This window comes from Phalacrocorax carbo, chromosome 5 (assembly GCF_963921805.1).
Source record: "Phalacrocorax carbo chromosome 5, bPhaCar2.1, whole genome shotgun sequence".
Lineage (NCBI taxonomy): Eukaryota > Metazoa > Chordata > Aves > Suliformes > Phalacrocoracidae > Phalacrocorax > Phalacrocorax carbo.
In genome coordinates this window covers 38613380-38638906 of record NC_087517.1, presented here as the reverse complement: position 1 = coordinate 38638906, position 25527 = coordinate 38613380, and the positions used below count along the sequence as shown (strand labels likewise).

The 25527-nt window shown below is 44.3% G+C and overlaps 1 protein-coding gene across 1 annotated transcript in view; it reads right to left on the bottom strand.

Moving 5' to 3' along the window:
- Positions 1-25148, bottom strand: part of UNC80 (unc-80 homolog, NALCN channel complex subunit) — a 134508-nt gene extending 109360 nt beyond the window's left edge. Inside the window, exons 1-8 of the mRNA XM_064452092.1 lie at positions 24968-25148; positions 23627-23675; positions 15964-16120; positions 14819-15117; positions 12135-12258; positions 7040-7113; positions 6455-6594; positions 2297-2558 (exon numbers count right to left, since the gene is read on the bottom strand). Coding sequence (XP_064308162.1) covers positions 2297-2558; positions 6455-6594; positions 7040-7113; positions 12135-12258; positions 14819-15117; positions 15964-16120; positions 23627-23675; positions 24968-25059 — 1197 coding nt within the window. The 5' untranslated portion in view covers positions 25060-25148. The remainder of the gene's footprint in view (positions 1-2296; positions 2559-6454; positions 6595-7039; positions 7114-12134; positions 12259-14818; positions 15118-15963; positions 16121-23626; positions 23676-24967) is intronic.
- Between the last annotated feature and the right edge of the window lie 379 nt (positions 25149-25527).

The following is a 25527-nucleotide window of genomic DNA, read 5'->3' as shown; positions in this document are numbered from 1 at the left end:
AAATCTATCCCACTGAAACACAGAGTGCCAATACTTTTGAGAATTCATTGATCAACCTGCGAGCAGAAATGATGACACTATGTTAGGAATTTAAGAACTAGACCGAAAGAGCAGGCTTTGAGCATATCCCTGTGTCTGATAAGCTGGTGAAGTCTCAGCATACAACCTCTTGTGTGGATAGAAATGACAAATCTTAGCCCTCTGGAGGTGGCATTCTCTCCTCTGACAAGCAGAGAGCCTTAAGTGATGAGACTCTGAATTTAAGAACAGCAGTTAAGCCCCTACAGTTAGCTGGGATGAAATAGAGCCCAGGTATCCCTGTGCATTGCACAGATTTCAGTCCTCAGAGTTGTAGAGAAGAGGGACAGGAGCTGAAACTTTCACTGCCTGGAAGACTATTTCACCTCCTCCACCACAGCTGTTCTGCTAACAAATTGGAAACCTTTTTAAACAGGATTCCAATTTGATGAAGTACAGTAAAAATACACAGGACTGACACAGAGGTTACCAAAAGCAATCAAACCTAGCCCTGGAGGGAAGAATGCCCTGGACAGAGTCCTCACATTAACAACTAGAAAGTACCCAGTGGAATTGCCAAATGGATTTAACAGGAAAATGTTAGTGAAGAGCAACTGAGCAAAGGAATCTTCTGCACAAGAAACAGCCTGGAAAAGCAAGAAACAGCCAAGTGTGTGAAAGAAGTGTTACGCTGTATAGAGAAGAACCAGCACAATACTATGGAAGACAACCCCATTCATGCTGAGAACCACTGACTGCACTCCCAGTTGCACTAGTAGCTGAACTTGTTAATGTGCAAAATAATGAGGTTGTTATGAGCAAAGGCAAAGGAACAGTATATGCATCGAAACAGTGAACCACACCAACAGTGGTATCTTCCAGTTCTCCCTCCAGGAGATGATATTAAGGAGGATTTTCTGTACATGCACAGCAATCCTATAAAATCCCCAAGCAAATGTAGATTAAGACTGAATAGTAATTCATATCACCTGGCCTCTATGGAGACATGTCAAGCTTTTACAGGGATGAAACAGGCAACATTTTATAGAAATGACACTGAAGTATAATACAGTTTAAACAATACTCCTGCTGCTGATCCATTAAAACCACAAGTAACCACCAGCCCTCACAAAAATCATAAGAATGGCTATAAAATCCTGAGATATAACAATAACAATACTAATATTTATATTGTTTAGGCTTGTCTTCTGGCTTATGAGCATCTGGTCTGTACAGGAGGAAAGATATTTCACCCTTCTCCCTTACAAAATGACAGGTCAAAACCTGCCAGAGCTCTACCATACTGAAAGCAAGGATTTTAGGAAAAAACCACCAAAAACTCTGGGAGTTGTGACTCAAAAAAGATATTTGATGGCAACATTAATAGAAGACCAGGCCTTTTACTTGAGGTGTGTCATAAAATTGGATTGCAAAAATAGAATCTGCGTTAAATTTTGTTAGGCAGTTCCATTAGCTTAGTAAATCAGAATTTGCTGTTTAAAGCCCACATGACAGGACGAGAGTGCACAACCTAAAAGTAGCACAAATCAACAAAGAGATTAACTGAAACTGCAGCAGCATCCCCTTTTTATCCCTGGAACAACAGTGAGCTACCCAAAAGAAAAAACATTTAAGCTCTAACACAAAGATCTTTACTGCACCAAGGTCAGGAGTCTGGGGTTCCTTTTCAGCAAAACAGGGAGCAAGTCTTGACACCTGTTAGGACAGTTTGCCTACTGAGGTTTTGTTGGCAAATACAAAGGTAAATGTTATGCAATAACAGCAGGAGAAGAGGTAACAACATGGGGAACTTTTGCTCACTGACACTGTTTGCAAAGTCTACTCCAATATTTTAACTGAGTGTTCACCTGGAGCATGCAGTGCTGTACCGAGTGCAATTCTTTTTCTCTCTTTTTAGGGGTTATACCAAAGAAACTCAGTGAGTCCTAAGCATTACACTGTACCATAAAGACAGTCTGATTTCTTCTGACAACTACATTAGTATATTCTCACATTAAAAAATGTTATCACAGTTTACCCTAGATTAATTATCCCAAATCAATCCTCAAGCTTTCAGCAGTCACCAGCTCTGACTCTGCATCAGATTCTGCCTCCAAAACCCTCACCGTTCTTAGGACCTCTTTCTGAATCGACACACATATCTGACCTCTGGGCAGTTTAACCAGCCCCAGAGCTGTGCTTTTCACTAGTTGTCCAGCCACCATTTCCCAGCATCAGCACAACAGTTGCTATTTTCTAAGTGATGGCAACTGCTTACCTGAGTTTTGTGGGTATTCACCAGAGAGGGTGCAGCAGCCACCATGGAGCTGCTGCGAGGTCTTGGTAAAGGGGTGATCTCTGGCTCAGGTGGTTTCTCCGGTTTTTCCTGTAGCATATGCCTCAGCCTCTGCAGGTAGTACATTAGTGACCACTGTGTGCCCTCCTCGGACCAATGCGGCTGCAGCAGGCAGCGCAGCACCGCCACATCAAAGTATGTGGCATAGCGAGACTTCTGGCATGGTGGGATCACCAAGGACACCCTGTTCCAAAAGTAGGAGTAGAAATGTAAGTCATCAGGCTCCTTGGTCCTCCTTCAGCTCTCTAAATAAAGAACCACTCAATGGTGGTCTGTCAAGTCCCTATGTTCAACTGCTCTGAAGGGGTCACCCGATACCACAAAGTTTTCTTTGATAACTGGAGACTAGTTGTGTCCTAGCATACCTGCTAGTCCACCCCAAAAGACCCAAGGCCTCTACTAAAGGGCCTAAAATTTAGCCGTTCATTAAGAGCTGTAAGCCATTCTCATTCTCCTGCCATCTGCAGAAACCACCAGGATTTGCATGCAGCTTGCGCTTGATCTTGCAGGGACATTTGACACTGACCCTTTGGGACTAAGGGCCTGAATGAGGAAAGCATTACTGAAGACACGTAAGGGGATATTTAGCTTTCAGCTCCCTATCGGACTCAAGTACATGCTTTGTTTGGTGTTTTCTTGCATAGTACTGCTTTCTTAAACTGCAGTCTAAAGATAAGCCTCCAGCACCTGCACTAACTGAATAATTTGTTCATCTGGAAACAGACAAGCCTTGAGCATCTGCTGTTCAGATACTAGTAACATATATTTAGAAACAGTTTACATTTGTACACATCAGGCCTTACTTAAAAAGGAGCAGGCAGAGCAGCTAAGTTAGTTAACCCTTTAAGCCAATTAAATTGATTCTTATACAAGTAAAAGTTACTCTTACGGACACTCTTTGCCAAGGTGTGCTAGAGAAAAGGGCCATTTTTAGCCTTCATTGTGCTCTTCCTGCCTTTCAGGTGGTGTCATTTCCTGATGGGTTTTAGTATGGAATTTCCTGAGTTTTGGAGAACTCAGTGCACGCAAAAGCAAGATCTCTGTAGTAAGCCTCAGAAATAAGACTCCAGAGATTTCAGATTTCAAACAGCTCATGTCTGTTTTCAGAGCCAATCTTATTGCAATAAAATGCCCCAACTTTTTATTATTTGTTTTTTACACGACTTCTCTCCCAGCAGAGTACAATTGTCCTGATCTACCCTCTGTACAGTCACTAGCTGTTAGGAGACAACCCGTCAGAAAAGAAGCAGTGAAAGGGAGACAGGGGAATGAGAATCACATGGCAAAAGAAGGTGTGAAATGCTGGGGGTGGGGGCAGGAACTCTGAAGCTCTGTCTATCCTTTTTGCCTGCAGAAGTACACAATTTGAATGCTTCCACTAAGTGTTAGAAACACACCTCCATGAACTGAATACTTCTGTGATTTTTGGATTCTATAAAAATCAACAGCACTCCCATGAACTGTATTCTCAGGCATTTGGGAATTGTCACACGAACACCTACTTTTTTTTTTTTTAAAAAATTATATTATCAATTCTGCTAAAAAACATGCAGGCAACATTGTCAGGACACCCCCACATTCTGAAGAGGGGCATCTGAGGCCACAGAGCGTCCAGCAAAGCGTTAGGGAACAAGCTGTAATACTGCCCAGTGCCTCTAAGTGCTTAAAGTGAAGTGCACGCTTAAAGTGCTTTGCTGGATCGCTGCCCAGTGCCACAAAACTGCCCTATGCATCCAAGGCAGATATAGGACTGGCAAGGGGGGAAGAAGTGTGCAGTAAACGTTGACACCACTTGGAATCACGTGAACCCTGCTCCATGTTACACACTTGGAAATGGGGGGCAGGTGGCAAGGCTGGGCTTGGAGCAATGCGTGCATCTAGAACTCAAACCTGCAGGAGCTGGTTTGCTGCCAGCCCCACAGGCCAATGTTGAAGGCACTTGGTGACTGCAGACCAGCCTGTCTGTGTCAGCATATGTCACTATATGCAATCTAAGGATTCAAAGCTTCTCCCCTAGTGCAGTATTCAAGGTAAAAATGTTACGTTTGACGACTTTAAAATGAGCTGTTATAAAAACCTGAAAAACTGAATTAGGAAGGAGAAAATAATTAAAAATGGCAATATGCTACCAAGTTTTCCCCATAAACCTGAAGTGAAGGCTGCTGTTGTCACAGTCAATGTTGTGTCACATAGATGCAGCCTGTAAAAAACATAAGTACAGCTGGGATACTCAAAGCTTCCCAGCAAAGGAAATAAAGCCCATCACCTCAGTGGCAAATGCAAAGGGTGATGCATTGCTCCCTGGTCACTTGGCAGTACCCAGATCAGTGTCTGACTCCAAACAGTCTTTCGTGCTCTCCTGTATGTGGCATAGGCCAACCTGAGGCACGACACAGCTTGGGGTACGTTCTCCTTATGAAATATTTGTCACTAAAGTCCTTCCTGCAAAGTCTAGTTCCCAGGTAGTGTGCGCAAGGCAGCAGCTGGATAAAGGGCTGTGGTATTATTTGCTTCAGTGTTAAATGATCGTCTGTAAATGGAGAATTTCACTGAGTGGAGCAAGGATAATTATCCAGGATCAGAGGAACAAGACATTTTCTCAAGAAGTATCTGAGGAACCAGAAATTAAACTCTGTGCTTCATTTAGAAGGAAACCTAGTGTTCGTATAATCAGCTCTTGGTTGCCTGTGACTGCAGGGGGAGTAGAAAGGCAGCCTTCCTTCAACCCGGCCCAAGGACAAAGGAATACTGCGGCTGTTGGTACATAGAGTAAACAACATTTGTTCCCCAGTTGTCTGTTGCTCGGCAACCAAAGCTCCCTGTACAGTTTTAACTGATCAATGAGTCCTGCAAATGAGGAGACATAATGATGCTTTCTTCAAAGCCTGTCTGAAGCTTCATCCCCATAGCAACCAGCAGACCAGCCTGACAAATTGATCATCTGATGCTGTCTTCTGAACAGGCTGCTTATTTGTATATGACACTCTCTCTGAGCAGTAGTGTTCATACATAGAAAGGCAGTTCTGTCCCCAACTTCAGTTTTGCTGGCTCACATTAATAGAAATAAAATAAAGACCCAGAACTGACAGCAGGCTTGATACAAAATCCCGAGGGAAGCTTCCTGATGGGATCAGAACCCTAGAGAATAGCTTTGCCCTTTCCACCAGTGAAAGGGTGCATCAAACCCCTTTTTGAGAAATCAGAGCCATTCCTAGATTATATCCAGAAACACCCTCCATCCCACAGTTCTTCTGTCTCTGTATTGAAGCAATTTCTTAAAACACCGCAATGTTTTGGATATGACATTTCCCAAAATAGAGAAGCAACAGGACCAAAATTTTCAGGCGTTTAAGTCACACTCCTAAATCCAGAGAGACCTAAAAATAGAGCTAGGCTTCCCTCCCTCTCCACCCCCTGAAAAAACTCAATAGCTTCACTTACTTTATGGCACTACAAAGTGTCCAGCACTACTGAAAATCTGGTTCTATCTTTACCTGCCCACATCTAGATTAAAAGAAGTAAATTTATCAGTGCCATGCTGGAAACCCATGGCCTGAGCTCCGCAGGGCAAGCTGGGAGGATGCTTATGTGGCTATGCTTCTTTTTTAGTCTGTTCCTTTGGGTCAATAGTCTAAAGCAAGCTAAGCAGCAGGATGCAGAGAAGGCATAATGAAGGCAATGGAGAGAGGCTTGCAAAAATCCTTTGCTAAAGGCAAAGAAAATTTGATCAGAAAGAAGCCAGAAAAGACACCAGCTGCCTGAGGCTAAGTCTAGCTATGGAGGGTTGAACCTGCAGGTTACTTGTTAGTGTCTTTAATTATAAGAAACCAACGTATTAGAAAAGACCAAAGAAACCGCCCCAACAGGCCAGCTAGAGATTTCTCCAATGAAAGTGGCATTGAATATCAAGTGTCACCATCTTGTTCATCACCCAGAACAGAGATTTTTTGAATTAAGAGTTTGAGATAAACATCCAGCACCCTCAGCGTGTATGGACAACAGCAGATTCAAGATAAAGGACTTCTGTGACCTCCACCATTGAGCCACACCAGCCTAACTTTCTGCTGAAGGGGTCTGTACCTGGGATGTGCGGTACCTCTCTCCTGAGAGGTTTGGGAGGATACGCTTCCATCCAAGGAATTTCCACGATGACATGCTGAAACAGTGGCCTTTGGAGGTACAGAATCTGGCTGGCTTGTCTCACAGACCACCTGTAGTCCCTTTGGATGGTTTTAATAAAAGCAAATAGGTATATAAACATATTTATCTCCCCCATATTAGTTTTCTTACTGCAATTTGTGCTTAGACATGACTATTACTTATGCCATAATACCATGGTAATACCATGGAGAAACTGATTACGCCTGGGGCTTCTCAGTACTAGGCATTGTCCAGGCAAAGGATAAGACAGGGCTCTTGCCCAAGAAAATACATAAACTCAGGCTTCCACCCTATAAGATAGCATAAAACCAAGGAGAACCTGACAGCTATACTGCTTTAGTTCCACTGCAGACAAGGTTGTGAGCCTTTGGAAGAACTGTGAAGAACTGTAATTTCTGGAGATGGAATACTTTAGGGTGGTAACTGCAAATGCTCTTTCAATATTAATCACCCCCCTCTCTCAGCTCTTTTTTCAAGCTTGCCTAACCTTAGCATAGAACTTACCTCAGTATGTCCACTGTCCAGATTAGGGGATTCACAAGTCATGCTCTGATTGTTGGTGGGAGAACTTCTCTTAGCTGAGAAAAGAAGTCAAAGGAGGAGATTTCAGGAATCACATCTAATATTAAAATGTACCACTGAAAGGATAAACCAGAAAACAAAAACAAACCCAAAGCAGGATCTCTCTGCTGCAGATGTGACTTAATATCAGACTGACTCCAAACAAAACATTGCAAAACTTCTTCAGTAGAATTTTCTTCATTTATTGTTCGAAGGAAAATTTAAGTAAATTTTTTTGTCCCAATTTGAGACAACAATGCTAAGATAGCAGAATCTTCCTTGATATAAAGAGCCTTATTCCAATTTCTATTTCTGTTTTGCTGAAAACATTTTCAAAACATAACAGAGTATTTTCCTTTCAGACTTTAGTCCTGAAGTTATTCTTTAGGGATTTTCTGACCACACTCCAGACCTATGGAAAAAAATTCCAGCAGTCAAAGAAAACTTAAGACTAATTGCTTTTGTTAGTTCCGGGGCTGAAATCTTATTTCTTAATTCCAGAAGTTGAAGCAGAGGGTGGAAGATCTAGATGTCACAGATGGTTTAAAATCATTTGGAAGACTTGAATCTTTTCAGTTTTGGACCATCCCAGAGACCTACAAAGCCTTCAGAACAAAACAGGACATCTAAAATGTCCTGTCATCAGAAAAATCTGGTTTAGAGAAATATATTTTCACTACTGTGAAAATTAAAGTTTCATGCTTTTGAGAACAAACAAGCAATGCTACATCAATATACCCAGAACACTTTCAATTCACTACCTTGTAGAAATTATGCAAGACTAATGTCTAAAAACATAGACGTTAAAAAGGTTTTTTTTTAGAACTAGGCCAGACACAAAGGCTTGGAAGCCTAAGCACCCAACTCTAGTCTCATTATGGCTGAAGTACAAAGGAGGAACAACCCCTTCCAGTAAGCAAAAGCGAATTCAAAACCTAAGCCTTCTTGGGAGTCTCTTGAAACTACTTTGTTTAATTTCATAACATTCAAACATTCAAATTTTAGACAGGAGAACATACAGTGCCAACTGTGCACTCTTCAATGTTAATTTTTGTCCAGCGCTAGTCTGGAAAAGCCTTCCCACCCATGTCAGACTGCTGCTAGATACTGTGTTTCCCCTTCTTAGCAACTAAGGAAGGTATGGTGAAACAGAAACTGAGGCTGACAGGAAATGCTAACACTACAGATGAATTTCATAGAATCACAGAATGGTTTGGGTTGGAAGGGACCTTCAGAGGCCATCTAGTCCAAACACCCTGCAGTGAGCAGGGACATCTTCAGCTAGATCAGGTTGCTCAGAGCCCCGTCCAACCTGACTTTGAATGTCTCTAGGGACAGGGCCTCCACAACCTCTCTGGGCAACCCGTTCCAGTGTTTCACCACCCTCATTGTGAAAAATTTCTTCCTTATATCCAAGCTAAATCTACCCTACTTTAGTTTAAAACTATTACCCCTTATCCTGTCACAACAGGCCTTGCTGAAGAGGTTGCCCCCATCTTTCCTATAGTCCCCCTTCAAGTACTGAAAGGCTGCAATAAGGTCTCCCCGCAGCCTTCGCTTCTCCAGTCTGAACAACCCCAGATCTCTCAGCCTGTCCTCGTAGGAGAGCTGCTCCAGTCCTTGGATCATTTTTGTGGCCTCCTCTGGACCTGCTGCAAAAGTTGCATGTCCTTGTGCTGAGGGCTCAAGAGCTGGATGTAGTACTCCAGGTCTCACCAGAGTGGAGTAGAGGGGCAGAATCACCTCCCTCGACCTGCTGGCCACGCTGCTTTTGATGCAGCCCAGGATACGGTTGGCCTCTGGGCTGCAAGTGCACATTGTCATCTCATGTCCAGCTTTTCATCCACCAGTGCCCCAATTCCTTCTCCACAGGACTGCTCTGAATCTCTTCATCCCCCAGCCTGTATTGATATCGAGGGTTGCCCCGACCCGGGTGCAGGACCTTGCACTTGGCCTTGTTGAAACTCACAGGCCCACCTCTCCAGCCTGTCCAGGTCTCTTTGGATGACATCCCATCCTTCTGGCACATCAACTGCACCGCTCAGCTTGGTGTCATCTGCAAACTTGCTGAGGGTGCACTTGATCCCACTGTCTATGTCATTGATGAAGATATTAAACAGCACTGGTCCCAGTACGGACCCTTGAGGGATACCACTCATCACCCTTCTCCATCCGGACATTATGCCATTGACCACTACCCTCTGGATGTAACCATCCAGCCAGTTCCTTGTCTGCTGAACAGTCCACCCAACAAATCCATATCTCCCCAGTTTAGAGAGAAGGATGCTGTGGGAGACCATGTCAAAGGCCTTACAGAAATCTAGATAGATGACATCCATAGTCCTTCCCTTGTCCACTGATGTAGACACTCCATCACAGACGGCCACTAGGTTGGTCAGGCAGGACTTGGCCTTGGTGAAGGCATGCTGGATGCCTCGAATCACCTCCTTGTCCTCCATGTGCCTTAGCATAGCTTCTAGGAGGATCTGTTCCATGATCTTCCCAGGCACAGAGGTGAGGCTGACAGGAAGGTAGTTCCCCAGGTCCTCCTTTCTACCTCTTTTAAAGATGGGCACAATGTTTCCCTTTTTCCAGTCCCCAGGGACTTCACCTGACTGCCATAACTTTTCAAATATCATGGAGAGTGGCTTGATGACTACATCAGCCAATTCCCTCAGGACTCTGGGATGCATCTCATCAGGTCCCATAGATTTGTGTATATGCATGTTCCTCAGGTGGTCACAAACCTGGTCTTCCCTTACAGTGGGAGGGGCTTTATCCCCCTGGTCTCTATCCTGTGGTCCATTGGCTTGGGAGGGGTGAGGAGAGATGTTACCAGTGAAGACTGAGGGAAAAAAGTTGTTGAGTACCTCAGCCTTCTCCTCATATGCTGATACTAGGCCACCATACTTGTTCATCAGGTGGTACTCTTTCTTTAACTTACCTTTCCTAGTTGAAATACCTGTAGAAGCCCTTCTTGTTATTCTTTGCATCCCTTGCCAAATTCAGCTCCAGCTGCACCTCGGCCCTCCTGACCCCATCCCTACACAACCGGGCTGTGTCCCTATACTCTTCCCAGGATACCTGTCCCTGCTTCCACTGCCTGTGCAGTTCCCTCTTGCTCTTCAGTTTGACCAGCATGTCTCGACACAGCCATGCTGGTCTCTTCCCTTCCTTGCCTGATTTCTTACACCTTGGAACTGAGAGCTCTTGTGCTGTATGGAACGCATCCTTAAAGGTCTGCCAGCTCTCTTCTGTTCCCTTGCCCCTGAGGACCATTTCCCAGTGCGTCCATCTGACTAACTCCTTGAAGAGCTGGAATTTTGCTTTCCTAAAATTTAGGGTCCTGACTATACTCCTCACTTTTCCCATATCCCTCAGGATTGTGAACTCCATCAATGCATGATCACTGCAGCCCAGGCTGCCTCCAATCTTGATGTCACCAATAAGCTCACTTATATTGGTTACCATGAGGTCTAGTGTTGCAACCCCTTGGGTAGGGCTGTCTATTACCTGGCTCAAGAAGTTATCCTCAATCCATTCTAGGAATCTCCTGGATTGCCTACAGCTCACCATGCTACTTTTCCAGCAGATGTCCAGGTGGTTGAAGTCCCCCAGTAGGACAAGAGCCTGCAAGTGCAAACCCTCCTGGAGTTGGAGGAAGACTTTGTCAGTAGGCTCCCCTTGATCAGGTGGCCTGTAGTAGACATGAACCACAAGGTTCCCTTTGTTGCCTCTGTCTCTGATTCTTACCCATAAGGTATCAACCTGTTCATGGTTATTCTTCAGGAACAGCTCTTCACGCTCTATTGATTTCTTGACGTAGAGGGTAACGCTTCCACCCCTCCTTCCTCGCCTGTCCCTTCAGAACAGCCTGTAGCCATCAATAGCCACATTCCAATCACAGGATTCTTCCCACCAAGTTTCAGTAATGGCAACGAGGTTGTAGCTTTCTACCAGCATGGTAGTTCCCAACTCCTGCTGTTTGTTTCCCATGCTGTGTGCGTTCATGTAGAGGCATTTCATCCGGTCTGTGGGCCTTGTCGCCTTCTTAGCAAAACACACCTTGATTCCCCTAAGGTGTTTCACAGGAGTTTCCTTGTTGGCTCCTAATTCCTCAGGAGCCCCCAGCCTATCTCCGCAAGACTTCAACTGTGCTGCAGTGTCCTCAGCATGCCTCTGGGCAACAGGTTGAGGGTTCGTACTAGCAGCCCATCCCTCTAACCATTGTGTATCTTCCCACAGTTTGTCACAGGCAAGCGTGACGTGTTCCCCCTCCCTCTTTGCCTCTAGTTTAAAGCCCTGTCAATGAGCCCTGCAAGCTCCTGAGCAAAGACCCTCTTTCCCCATCTTTCTGATGCCATGGCTATGCTCCCTCTCACCAGCTGAACTTGCTGAATTCACCTCTTGAGCTGCAAGAGACACTTTGCCTTCCCTGGGCGAACGGCCGCGCCACACCCTTCTGACACGACGCGCCCCTGGTCGCTCGCACTCCCTGCGGGCTGCTTTTGTGCGTGAGGGGGTTTGGCCACCGTCACTCGCGTCAGGCCCACACTGAGTCAGAGCTGCCTCTCATCAGAAGCTCACTCATTCCCACTCGGGGGGGCGTGAGACTGGGGCTGGGCTACCCTCCCTCTCCCTGCGCTTTTGCCTTTGCGCTTTTGCCACAGTTTTGCCACTTTAGGAAGGATCCCCCAGTGCGACCCTCCGCTCCGGAACCCTTCGCCTTGGTGGCTTCGCTGAAATGGCGGGTACGCTGGGTTTGAAACTGCCACCTTTGCTCTTGTCCCCACACACGCTGTGTCCGAGTTTCTCATTCCTATTTGTGACTTCTCGCTCATTTATTTAATTATTATGGAAACATCAGTTACCTCTGAGAGGAAACAACCTTAAGGTACTCTCAAAAGTTTGACTAGTTCCTGCAGGATTAACAGATTCATTAAAATATGATGGCTACAGAACGTAAGGCGGCATCAGGCAAACAAAGGAAAGGTTTCCCACCTCTCAGGAGCTACATTACCGCAGCAAAGTCACAGACCTGTAATGATGTTCCTGATTGGTTTTACAAGGGCATTGAAGGCAGAAACTTCAGGCTGCCTGTGTTCCCACATAGGCTGCCAAATAACAAGGCCACTAGCCAACCGAAATGTCAGGTCAGACTCCTACAGAGACAAACAGAGATTGTGTCACACGAGCTCATACAAAAGAAAGCTGTTTCTAGTCTAAAAGGGTTGTCATTTCCCTGATGCACAGATCTTGGAAGAAACAAGTGATACCATCTGCAGTTCTGTGGTCAGATTGTGCTAACTCAGAGGCCACTGACACTACTGAGCAGACATTAATACATTTCAAGTATAGCTATTAACAAATAATAGGCAAATCTCAATACAAAAATATACATCGTTTTTTTCCAAATAAAATTTCTATTCTAGTTAATGAACCCCATTTTTTCCAGGACATTAAGCTATAAAAGAAAAGGCTATTCCTGTGACAGAAAGCATACCTTCTGACCATATTAACCACTTCACATTTAGTGTTCAATCTCCACCTTAGGATTCACACTCCAAGACTTGAACTTCTTGTCTCAAAAGAATATGAATACTAAATACTAAAAGATTACTTAGAAATTCAGGAAACAGGAAATGTAACAAATTACTATAAAATAGCAATATACAATAATGCTATTATTAGCACTGTTAGTACCTGAGCTATGTCAACAGAGAGACATTGGTACTACTTACACTTGTGTCATCATTGTTTTACATATGCAAGTAGTTGAAATCATGTAAATTAGTATACAAATAAATCTTAGCAGGATCAAGGTGTAACTATGCATTTACTTGACCTAAGGACCTCTCCGACATTAGGAAACACTGATTTTGGTATAGTCCAGCTATCCCCTAAGGCAAACAAACATGGTAATAGCAGGTTTGACAGCATAATTACAGACACACTGCTGCCTCCTGTTGACATAGCTCCACATGCCTTAGCGGTTGAAATCAATGGAATTTTGGAATGGCAGGGGCTGACTGCTCATAGCACTCCAGCCCTTCTATTCCCTACTCTTCATTAGTGCTGTCTTGTCATAATGAGCTCACAAGCTTTGTTATAAACTACGCTTGTTTTTAATTACTATTTTTACTAAGGAGCACCTTGCAAGGCTTTTGGAAGTGGTAGCAGTAACATGTGTTGCATTTTTCTTTGCACTGCTAGCTTTTGGTGACATGCCAACACTTTTATCTACAGTTGTTAAGTTACAGGATTGCATGCATCCCACTCACCCCCAAAAGCCTCATGTAAAAACACATTGCTAAACACACCAATCCTTTCAGAACTTAGGAATTCTATCATTTAGGTCTGCCTGTGCAAACACGTATCGTCTTCCATGAGCACAGGTATTACTTTAGTTATCTATCTGATCAGATAGCGTTCTTCCCCTGAGACCTCTACCTCTGTGAAACACAGAAGGGACAATGTTGACTTAGTGAGACAGTTACATGCCTCATTTAGCTCACCTTTTTTGAGTTTTGCTTTGCTGACACAAACATGCATGTTTTCGTGGGCTTTTCAATGTTCATCAGTACAGTGTCTTGGAGATATCAGAAATTTTCAAGGTAAACCTGAGATATTGTTATTAACCCCATCTTGCAAAAGGGAAACTACATCCCAGAAAGATTAATACAAAAAAGTTGGAAACCTAATCTCTAATAGCCAGGGTCTACCTCCAGTCTCATTTCATTTATTTAAAGGGCAGCCCTTATTTTTCTGTATAGCCCTGAGAAGAATTCAGCATTCCTTCCTGTTGTGTCTCAGTAGCTTACAGAGAAAATATGGAACTAGTAAACAGGTATGAAAAATTCAGGCTAAATATATTGAGAACTACTGTACAAGAACTCAATAGCAGAAGTAAGGAAAGAATCTATGCTTTCACCTGTCTTAACCAAAAGATTATCCTTTATCTCCTGTACTTTCTTATCTTCAACTGTTGCAGCATACAAGGCTGGATTAGAACAGACAACAGACTCCATCACTTCATGACTTTATAGACCTTTTCCAAGCACCTACTCTCCAGAGCGTTTCTCTTCTGAGACCTAGCTTGAAATGGAAAGGCTAAACAGCAGCCCTCCCAGGGAGACTAAAGAAAAGAGGCAGGAGTCAGAGCATGCAGAAAATGTCTCCTCATCACACCACTCTGCAAAGCTGATACACTCAGCACAAAGCCAACAGAGGGACCCCGCCAGACAGGAAGGCTGCAGCCTGCTTCCAACTTCAGAACAAAGGAATGTTCAATTGCCTTTGCCACTGCCATTCCTATACCACTACCGCACATTCCCGGTCACTAGCGTCCAGGTGATCAGTAATGACAACAACAAATCCCAGTGGCAGCCCCACGGTGGAATCCCTGAAAGGCTAGCAAGGCCTTTCTGAGCAATGGGTCCCAAAGACTTCACAAGGGCCACAAATCTTTAACATTCCCAAAAGCTGAAAATGGCTCGCTTCTGATTTATTTCCCTTTGTGTCTGCCTGATGCTGTGGTGAATGTTCATGTCACTGGAAGTATTTTTTCCTGATGGCAGTGGCATTCTGCCAGCTTCTTAAAACATTTCAGTGGTCACGCAGTGTGCACTGTACGCTGAATTAACTAACAATCACAAAGGCAGAATCATTCTTTTCCTGTTCAGAGATGACTCTACACAAGTACACCACCAGTGTTCCACTTACTTTAATCCTGTGGACAAGGGGAGCAAAAAGGAACACAAAGAGCTCTACTGTGGCCATGGAGTTCTGGAAGAACTTCCTTCTGTTATTCTCCTCCTCCTCATTCATGGCGCTAGGCCGGGGATGTCCTGGTGATCCTTGGTTTTCAGCCTGGTGGATAAAGGCACTACTGCTCCCTCCCCAGCTAGAACCTCTGTCTCCTCCAAATCGGTCATTGCTGCAGTCCTGAGGCGCCTCCAGCAGCATCCAGTGAAGAGTGTGAAGAAGCTTTGTTTCAGCTACTCCAAGCTTATCCTGATGTCCTGGATAGAAAAATACATCACAGTATCTCACAGGGTTTCCTTTAATGGCACTGCTGAGACTTTCAGAGCTGCACAGGAAACTGGGCATCCAACATCCTGATAAGCATTTGAAAATTAAAATTCTACCATTAAAAGTATCAGCATTCTGTTTCATTATGTCTGAAACCTAATTCACAATTCTCCGTTTACTTCACAGCATTTGCAGTTCAGTCCCTGAAATGTCAGTTGCGGAGCAACTGAATGCATGAACATTGAGTGCTCCCAAAAGATGCCAGCTTGACAGTCTTGTCTGTTTGACTTTATTAAATGGCACATCTCATGAAGCAAATTCCTGCTGAAATCAGTAAAAGACTAGTAAAGTAAGTTGTATTTGGTCCTGGTCCTATCCTTATTATCTGATTGACTTATCTGGTGAGAATCAAACACATTAGTCTGAATGAAAAGAAAAGAAGAAGAAAAAAAAAACAACCAAGAACTGAAGATATTAAAAGTACCTACTGCCATTGGGCACTGCACCATGGCTTTAAAAAAATATATATTCCCTCAAGGAGCCCATGCCTGCTGGGTGGTAAGGCTTTTCCTAAAGCTAGTTCTATTATCTCTGGAAAATAACTAGGAAAATATTACTGAACTACTTTGACTCTTCAGCTCATCAGACCATTATCGTCACTGGGGAAGCTCTCACAGGTACCCTGCTATACATGAGAACAGATCAAGAAAAGCAATCCACAGAATGAACTAGCTGGGACACTAGGATTTAAAATATGTTGGCACCCAGAGCATCAATCTGTTGTATTTTGACTGATAACTTCAGTAATGGAAAAACAAACTGACATGAGCACTCACCTAGCTTGTTTCGATTGGAGAGCAATGTTGCGGTGCAGTGCAGCACATGTGGGAGCGCAGCTTGGACAAGTTCCCAGCGAGAAATGCTCTGGATGGCTTCAGAGAGAGCTGGAGAAAGGCCATGCAGCTTGTTCTCTACTAAAACTCTTTCAAAAGACTAGAAGTAAAAACAAAGAAAAAAAAGACACTGTATATCTATTTCTGCACATACCTTCTAGTACATACAACATTCTCTTTTAAAAACCTGTGATCTTAAGTTTTCATTATATAACTAAAGCACACCTTAGAATATTTTTCCTGAAAGACGCAGACTGTAGCTAAAGCTCACCAGACATATGGACACACTTGGCTAAGAAGTGAATGGGCCACTAAACATATTTTCTGTAATAAAAAACAATTAAAGCTAGTATTGCGTTTATTAGTTAAATGTCGACATCAAGCCAGACTTACAGTTGTGCTATGTATTAATCTGGCATGCCAGTAACCCTGCTGGAAGTCACAGGAACTAATGAAGCCTGTATTTGTGAAGCTGAGAGCTGGATATTCCTCTCACACACGCTCTTTCAGATTAGTGTAATGTAAAGGGCAACCCATTAACGTTATATGGGCTTTAGGAAATGTTTTCGCACCCTGCCACAAAAAATAATCAGTGTACAAAATTTTTTGCTGAGCCATGATGTAATGGTTTTGTGGACATTTAAAAGAGCTGATGGCTGCAACAAGTTCATTATTTCCACCTCAAGCAAAAAAAATAAGACTATCTGCCTTTGAAATCCCCGAGGAATTTCCTTACTGCCAGTTGCTCCAACCATTTCCATAAGTCCTTCCTCTGACCAGACACAAAGATCTCATTATAGGTCACAAAAGCAGTTATATTCCTTCACTGAAGTTGCTAAAGCAAAGAAATACGTTACTGGTAATGCATGTCCTTGCCACATACCAGCTTAGCCTCCTGGCTACCTATTTGTTCACAAGCTGTTTCACCAGTTTTATTGGGCTCTGGGCAAACAAGTAACTGTTGGCATTCATGACCTAACGGATGCTTCAGATGCCCTCACTCCAGATTCATAAAGCTTACCCTTCAACACTAGTCATACTGATTTTTCCTGTAAAATTGGGTGGGAGGTGGAGGATGGGGGTGGTAATAAGAATAGACTTAATTACAAAGAAGAAAAGTAAAAAGGGGCAGCAGTGGTAACCCAGCTCTCCTAAATGACCAGCCACTTCCAGGTGTGGTATGTCAATCAGCGGCAACGTGCCCTCTTCTGCGTAGCCCACCAGCTGTGCACATTCGTTCTCTCAGGTGTGGCGATATCTGCCAGACATGAGCTCCTCCACTGAGAGGCAGGACGCCCTGGTGCCAGTATAGAGCTGCACCGTCATGGTTTTGCAGCATCCTCGTAACAGCTCCACTCTGGCCAGCATGGAGACAGGGAAACGCACATCTATTTGTACTCACAACCTACGACAGAAACTCCTCAATAGCACCAGGCATAGACAAAGAGAAGAGAAGATGGACTGCATGATTTAAACAGATATATTGGGGGGGGTGGTGTATTCAGAACTGAGTATGCTTATAGAGGACCAAGCCTGTAGCAACACAAATTGAACCTGAGGAAATACTGACAATAAACATCAGAGCTGCAAACAAACATAAGTGTGTGAAAGTCACACTGCCCACCTACCAGAAAGCCCCAAGTTCGCGTCAGAAAACTCAACAGACTTTCTTTATGTAGCAATGGCTGAAATTGGAGGACATTAGTTGTAATATGTGGACAAAAATGCTGGCTTCCTGGGCGTTAGTCAAAAATAACTTGCTGTGGATTAGGTTGTCAGGAACCTGTATTTCTTAGCACCAGAACAGGATAACATGTCTACCAGGGAAAGGATACCTCAGATCACTCTTACAGAGATCTGCTGGGAGCCACATTGTCTGCAAAGGGAAACGGTCTCCTGCCATTCATTCCTATCAGTTCAGGAATGGGGGGAACATGACAAGATAGCTGACACTTGGAAAGCCCTGGCAGGCAGGGGAACAAAGTACTCATTGTAAGGTCTGAGTATTTTGTTCCATTCAGGAACTACAAAGTCATTGAACCACAGTAGCAGTCCAGAGCACAGTAGTATAAAGACAACAGAGGTCTAGAACAATTATCCCAGACAAGGTTATATAAGATGATAGAATGGTTTGGGTTGGAAGGGGCCTTTAAAGATCATCTAGTCCAATGCCCCCTGCAGAGGACACCTCTCACCACAGATCAAGTTGCCTAAAGCACCATCCATCCTGACCATGAACACTTCTAGGCATGAGGCATCCACAATTTCTCTAGGCAACCTGTTCCAGCTGGACATAGAGCTATTGACTGCAACACTTTGGCTGCAGCCATCCAGCCAATTCCTCATCCATCCATCAAACTCTCAAACCTCTCTAATTCAAAGACAAGGATGTTGTGTGGCACCGTGTCAAAGGCCTCACACAAATCAAGGTAGATGATAACAATTGTTCCTCCTTTATCCACCAAGGGAGTGAGCCGCTCTCTCGTATCTAACAGAAGGAGGGAACAAAGCAGCAGAGTATCCCCAGAAGCAAGACAAGAGGTGCAGGGTTAATCCATGGCCACAAACAACACAAAGTCTGAAAAAGCCAGTGTAAAACATGAGATTTTATTTATTTTTGTCAAAAGGGGACAGAGTGCTAATCCTTATTTGTTGCTCCAGCCACACACTCCCACCTCTATTCGTGCATCAACTCTGGGGATCACTGAAGCCTTCATTCAGCTAAGTCAAGTCTTTACACAAGCCAAAATGAAGCTCAGCGTAGAGGTAAGTAGTTTCTACCAGGTTAGTGAGCTGAATTTGCTCACTGAAAGGCCTGCCAAGCACCAGTGCCCACCTAGGCTTATCAAAAGAAATGATCTCCTCATCTCCAGTAGAAAAGACAAACCATAAGCTCACACTTCAGTACAGTGAAAAAGCTATGAATTTTACAGAGCAAGGGGAGGTAAAAAAAAAATCACTGTGAGCAGCAACACTATTCTGAAATGTGATGGAAGACACATTGTGTCTCTCTGGCTCACCAGTCAAGGTCTCATTCATTGGTACGTCAATGGCATCAGGGAGAAAGTCCTCCAACAACTGCCTTCTGGAAGCTCTGGACCACATTCTGCATAATTCAGAGACTCAAGAGGAAGCCAAGGAGTCTGCAATTATGTCTTTAAATTAGGCTTGTATTCACCTCAACATTTTGGGTTTCTGAGACATATGAAGCTTTTCCTACATGGTTAGCCACAAGATTCCTCCATTTTTTCCTGGCCTGAGCAGAAAGCTAGATATATTTCTGTACCACAATGAAAGATTAGCTTCTGGAACAGCATATGTGATCACAGGCATCTGAGACAGAAGTACTATATGTTGCCAGAAAAATGCTAACACAAAGGCTACTGTATGCAAACCACTGAGTGTCCCTGTGTGCTATGGGCACTGGCTAGTACACAATTGCCACTGTGCCTGTACTGTCAGCACAGGACCTAGCTGGCATCAGTCCCCACACTCATAACTCTCAGCATAAGCATAAGCAGCCCAACAAGAACATGCAGTTCTTTGGACAAGTGGTCCCATGGACTTTGCCTGGCGCTCTCCATAAAGGTCCAGCTCACAGCAGTGTTTGCCTACAACTGACGTTCAAGATGCAAGGCCCTGGCTTAGCATTTGCTCCTGCAGAGCCTCCCTTTTGGTCTGCTATGGCTCTACTCTTACTCTCAGGACCTGCTACAGAGAATATACAGACATTAAGATGAAAGATCTAATTTTCACCCTACGTGAACTAAGCAACTGCTGCTACAGCTGAGAGGAGTTACATGCTTCAGTGAGAAGGCTGAATGAGAATGTCTGAAGTAAGCTCCCTGTAAGTCAGTCAGAAGAGAGATATTGTCATGCTATGGGTATGTCTGAAGCTGCAGCCTCAGGGCTGCTACTTGGCTGAGACAAGAAAACAGTTACATACTTATAGCAGGCTTGTCCATGCAACACCCCACATGCCAAAGGAGGATAAAGAACATCTGTCAGGGTGGTAGTGAAGGAAGTCAGTGTTATGCCTTGGCTGGAGAAAGGGCAGCCCCTTTCAGCAGTGCTCTGTGTGTAGGAGTTCAGCTCCCTCAGGGCCACTTACACAAGCATTTTTCCTTTTAGCCTGGTGATGCCATCTGTTTTCACAGGGAGTGGCAGTCAGTCTCATCTGGCTGCCTTCCCACTGCTGCTGTTCTCCGTTTACCTTCTTCTCCATCAAGAACCAAAGGGACTGTCAAATACCTTGTGACCACAGTCAGCTTGTGTGTCACTTTTCTGCTGGAATGGGAACAGGCAGCTGCCTGAAGAAGCCTAGACAAACAGTACAGGACAGAGCAGATTCTGGCTGGGCTTTGCCATGGTTTCCTATACAGCTTTGCTCAAGTCGCATGAAATTCCCCTGTCCTAAGCCCAGGGGAGCTGTACTTGCAGTGAAATGCATTAAGCAGCAAGGTCTCAGCCAGGTCCCTAGCCCCCACTAGACAGCCAGGACCTTGGGAAGCTCAGCACCCCACTGTGCCATCCTCTCAGGAATGCCAGATGAGCTACAGGTCTCCTCCAGGGAGGTAGCCCTAGAGGATTTCACTTGGGGGAAAAAGAAAAAAAAAAAAAGCAGTAAGCTCAGAGAGCAGGGCCCAGTGCTTAGCCTAGTGTATGTACAGGACGACCCTGGCAGAGACACAGAGAAACTACTAGTGCTTCTTGAACCAGGCTTCTGTCCTTGGAGAGAGCCTTACTGCCCTGTTCTTCCAAAGCTCAGACTGCATCATGGTGGAAAGCAGAGACCATTGCTGAAGTCACTTCAGACTGACTAGAACGAACTTGAAATGTAGGCAGACAGTATTGTCAGTCTGTGGAAGGTCCTTTGAGTAGGGAAGAGTTCCTAGAAACATCTAAAACATTAATCAAGTTGTTCATAGCACAAGGGATGGTAAGGCTCTATTGTTTACTAAATATAGTAACAGTACAACCATTGACAAGCAAAGAAACACAGATGACAAACACATTATTTACAGAAAATTCCTGTGTTCAAAACTTCAGCTTTCTGCTACCATGTCCATTGGCTAGATAAAATAAAGGTGGCCTCTTTTAAAACTTTGTTCCATATCTATCCTTTAATCATTCATAACAACAAAACGTATTACTACATTTGCAAAAACAAGTAAAAAAAACAGAAAAGAGGTAAACTTTTAATTTGCAGGATTCTCCAGAAAATATTTGGGTTCTTCCATGCCCAATGCAATCCAAGGTAAAAGAATTTAAAACATATCCTTGAGTCCCTTACCCTCACCTAAAAAAAGTGTTAGCTTTATACAGCACTCACACACATTCCTGTGAGGTCATTTACAGCTTTGCACATTAGGAATGACATTGTGTCAGGGCAGAACTACTTCAGAATGGGGAGAAGGAAGAACATTAAATCCATACTGAGCTACAAGAGCATTTAGACAATGTAAGACAATGCCGAGGGTGGAGTATCTATCTTCAGATTAAAGGCTATTATTTATAGGGCAATTGAAGTCAGCGTGATTGTTCACATAATGAAAACAAGGCTACAAAAGGGCCAGGCTTTTCCTCAAGTATTAAAGTATAAAGCAAAGCTCAAAGAAGCAATGCAATCTGCTCTTGCAGACCAGATGCTGTACTCACCAAATCTAGGCCTCTAGCATCTACTTCCTCAAGGCACAATATGCAGCAAATTCTACTGCAGCAAGTTTAGAGCCAATAATAATAATAGAATACTGCACAATGTTGTGTCATATGAATTGTCAGGCAGTTAACAGCTTATAGACATGCCTAGAATACGTCTGGCTAGAGAATTTTAAAAGAACAGATCATGTAACGGGTGCATAGTATTTTTAGGCACACTAGTCAATGCAATGGTGTTAGATAGTCAACTTGATGTTTCAGAGACAAGCCAACTGCCTGTCAAGTTCCAGAAACCCTGTCTGACCCATGCACACAGCACTCTGCTACCCCGCTGGATAATACAGAAGGTGCTGATGTGGGCAGACATTCATGTGCATTGGCAGGGCTTGCAAACTGATAAGCAAAAGAAGATGGCAGATGCAGCAGCTCAGGCTGTAGCCCATCAATTGCTGAAAAACTAAGCCCCACCTTTGAAAGCCTTCTACCATAATTTAATGATTATGTTAGGAATTGGAGAAGAATTAAGTTCTCCTTCACCCAAGGGGTGGAAATAGATTGGCTCTTCATGAAATACATTTTTCCAGAGCTCCCTTTCCCTTAGCTGAAGCGTGCAATTTATGTTGTTTTGCAGTGGGTTTGTTTATTTGGTTTGGCTTTTCTGATAAGTCCTCACAGAAGAAAGGTGCTATAGAATCAGCCTGGGGGTCATAGAGGAAGACCAGACGCCAACAGCACAGCATGAAGCACAAGGAAGCCATAGACAGGTAGGTACCTCATGGCAAATTCACAGAGAAGGAAGCTCTGCCTCTACGCAACAGCAAGAGACATTAGCTCACAGGTGGGATCAGATTATAGGTGCTTTAAAGCATGGCTCCTGCACCCTGCCGAGACTGCTGGTAAAGGACATAGCCAACAAGCTCCGTTTTCTAGCCTCTGAACAACAAGGAACAGTCAATGGCATAAACGAGTGATGATGCTTTTTGGTCCATGTGCCAGAATTACAACACATTTTACTCACAAACACTCTAAGCCAGCAGCCCTCTATCAGCATTTTGTATCTAGCAATAACTTGAAAAATTTATGGATTTCTTAGAAGAAAATTAGTCAGCAGCAGCTAGGGCTTCTCCAGCTTAATATCTTGTGAGAAGGAAGCCGGAAAATCGCTGCAAAGAGACCTAAGTACTTTAAACTATTAAGATACATGTCCAGACCAAGTTTTTCCAGTCTGTCAAGTCTGGCTGCAACTGCTTAATGTACTTTAAGCCATCCAAAGATCAGCAACAGTTCAAGGAATTCTGAAATTCCCTAGATAACCTTATTTGAACTTGCTGCATGCCTTCCCTTCCTCCTCCCTTTAGACAGTAGATTGAAGTTTCATTCAAAATACAGTTAGAAATAAGAGTTATTAGTGTCTGCATAATAGCCTCTCTTTAATTATGCTGCTAAGACATGCTGCCTCTATTTTCCAGTAGAGGATGTATTTTTCATCTCACACCATGGTAAAAGTATTGTTCATAAATCAGTTAGTAATGCTTAGATTTTCAATATTTTAAGTCTGGAAAAACTCCAGTAATTGCAAACTGAATTGACAGCAATCTCATCTGGACGCACATACACACATGATGAACTGCAAGTTTAGACCCAGATTGTCATATCTCAGTCTGCCTATACCATTATTAACTTTAATTACTAATTAGTTCAATTACTAATGCCCCAGTCAATGTATTTTTGTTGTGTCTAGATGCACATAATATCCAGATTCTCTAGATGGGAAAAGGTTTCGAACCCTCTTGTGATAAAAGCACAAAATTAAGCTGAATGGACTAAATCCACTTCTGGCGTAAGCTGAGAAGCGTGCTGATCAGCCACCATGGTCAGATGAAGTTGCATGAAAAGTTAGTTACTAGTAAGAGTTGAAAAAGAGAAAGAAAGAGAAAGATGTACATACCACACAGGAAGCTTCATATTGTTTCCCCAGTTTAGGTCTTAAAAATGCACTGAAGGAAGGGAGAAAAAGTGTTAGATACACAGTACTTCAAGTATGGCTTTTGCTTAGTTATTATTAGGATACTTCTCATGTCAGAAGGCTGGCAAAAGGCTGAGAAACTTAACGCAAGGGAAGGCCAAAACAATGTTCGGATACCTGTTGATGACATCTGATAAAATGCTGTTACCTTTTCCAGAAGACAAAAGCACCCACACTGACATGCCAAGAGGTACTTGATCTACCCTCCAGAAAAGTCCTGTTCCCCATGGATAAAATCTTCCATCAGACAGTTTTCAGCAGTTTTACCTCAGTGAAAGATTTTGAATAGAATACATTTAAAATGTGTTAAATATTACTGAACTGTGCCTTGCCTCTATTTTAAGCCAGAGATCTATTTGCCAGTTTTGTATTACGTATTTTCCTCCACAACTGCTGATGTGGAAGGCTAATGATGAAATGCAGGCCTGTACCTTGCAGGTAGAAAACACCCACCCCCTACTGCCATTCGCCTCCAGAATGGGATCAGAGCTAAATATTTTAAAAATTAATCAGGTCACCTTATTACAGCACGTTTGGTGTGTTCTGTTTTTTGTTTTTTTTTTTTTTTTTTTTTAAGGACAGTGAACCTGTGGAATAAAGGGATTTTGTGAACAAGGCCTTAAATTACAGTCACAACCTTCAAACCTTCCAACCTCCCCTCACAGCCCCTGCAATGTTTTCAGGTTAGAATTCTGTTAAGACAGGCTTCACAAGGAACATACAGTCCCAGCCATATGTCCAGCCTGCCCCTCATACATCATTACTCCCTAATCCAATGAAATAAGGTGAGGCTTTGGCATATCTGTTTGTATGCTGGCCTCTCAAAGCATAGATTACACTTCTAGAATGGCTGCAAATATAGATACAAGCAAAGGTGCAAGTCTGGTGCAGCACTGAGGGATGCTGCTTATGATACCAGGGCTCCAGGAGTCCTCTTAGAAGTGGGGGTGGGGGAACAGACAACAGGGAGGAGGGGAGAGGTGCATAGACACGCATACACATGGATGTTCTAAAGTCAAATCAAGAGGCTGCCTGGGACCGCCACTAGGTTAAGCTGCCTCTAGTCTTTCCCCCATCCCTGCATCCCTGATACACACAGATTGCTCTATATTGAGTGCAAGGAGAGCAGCCTGTTTCATGCCTTCATGTTGTAGCTGCAGTAACCGCTTCGTCCCCGCCACTGGGCAGCTGGCCTGCCCCCCCCCCCCCCCCCACTGCCCTGTTGCAGCTGTATCCCAAGTCGCCAGGGCTTGCTGTTCTTACCTGGTTTGCCTCCATAGGAAGGTCTGGATGGGCAGAGGGATGCCACGGCCGCTTTCCTGCTCCTGGCCCTCTGAGCTTTTCCTTTTCACCATGGTGCTGATGACAGCTGCTGCTGTGAGCCAGTCTTAGCAGACGTACCAGCTGGGATCCCCCATGGCTGCCTCTTCGCTCTCCGTAACTCTTTACCCTCTTCCCCTCATCCTCCGCAGCCCACCCCCTCCCTCCCCTCTAACACCTCCCTTCAGCCTTGCTGGTGCAAAATGGCTGCAGGAGGCAGGGAGGAAATTAGGGGAGCGAAGATGTCCGCGTCCCTCCGCTTCCTCCCTGCCTTCAGCACCTCCCTCTGTGGACAGCTCCCAGCTCCGGGAGCCGCGCCGGCAGGCGGGGACGGACGGGGGAGGGCGGCGGGGGGCGCGGCAGGCCACGCCCCGCCACGCCCCGCCACGCCCCGCCCCGCCCCGCCCCGCCCCCGGGCCTCCCGCAAAACTTCCACGCCCGGGAAGGGGCGCGGGTTGCTTTTCCCGCCGGGCCCGGAGCAACAGGGTCTCTGCTGCCTCCCC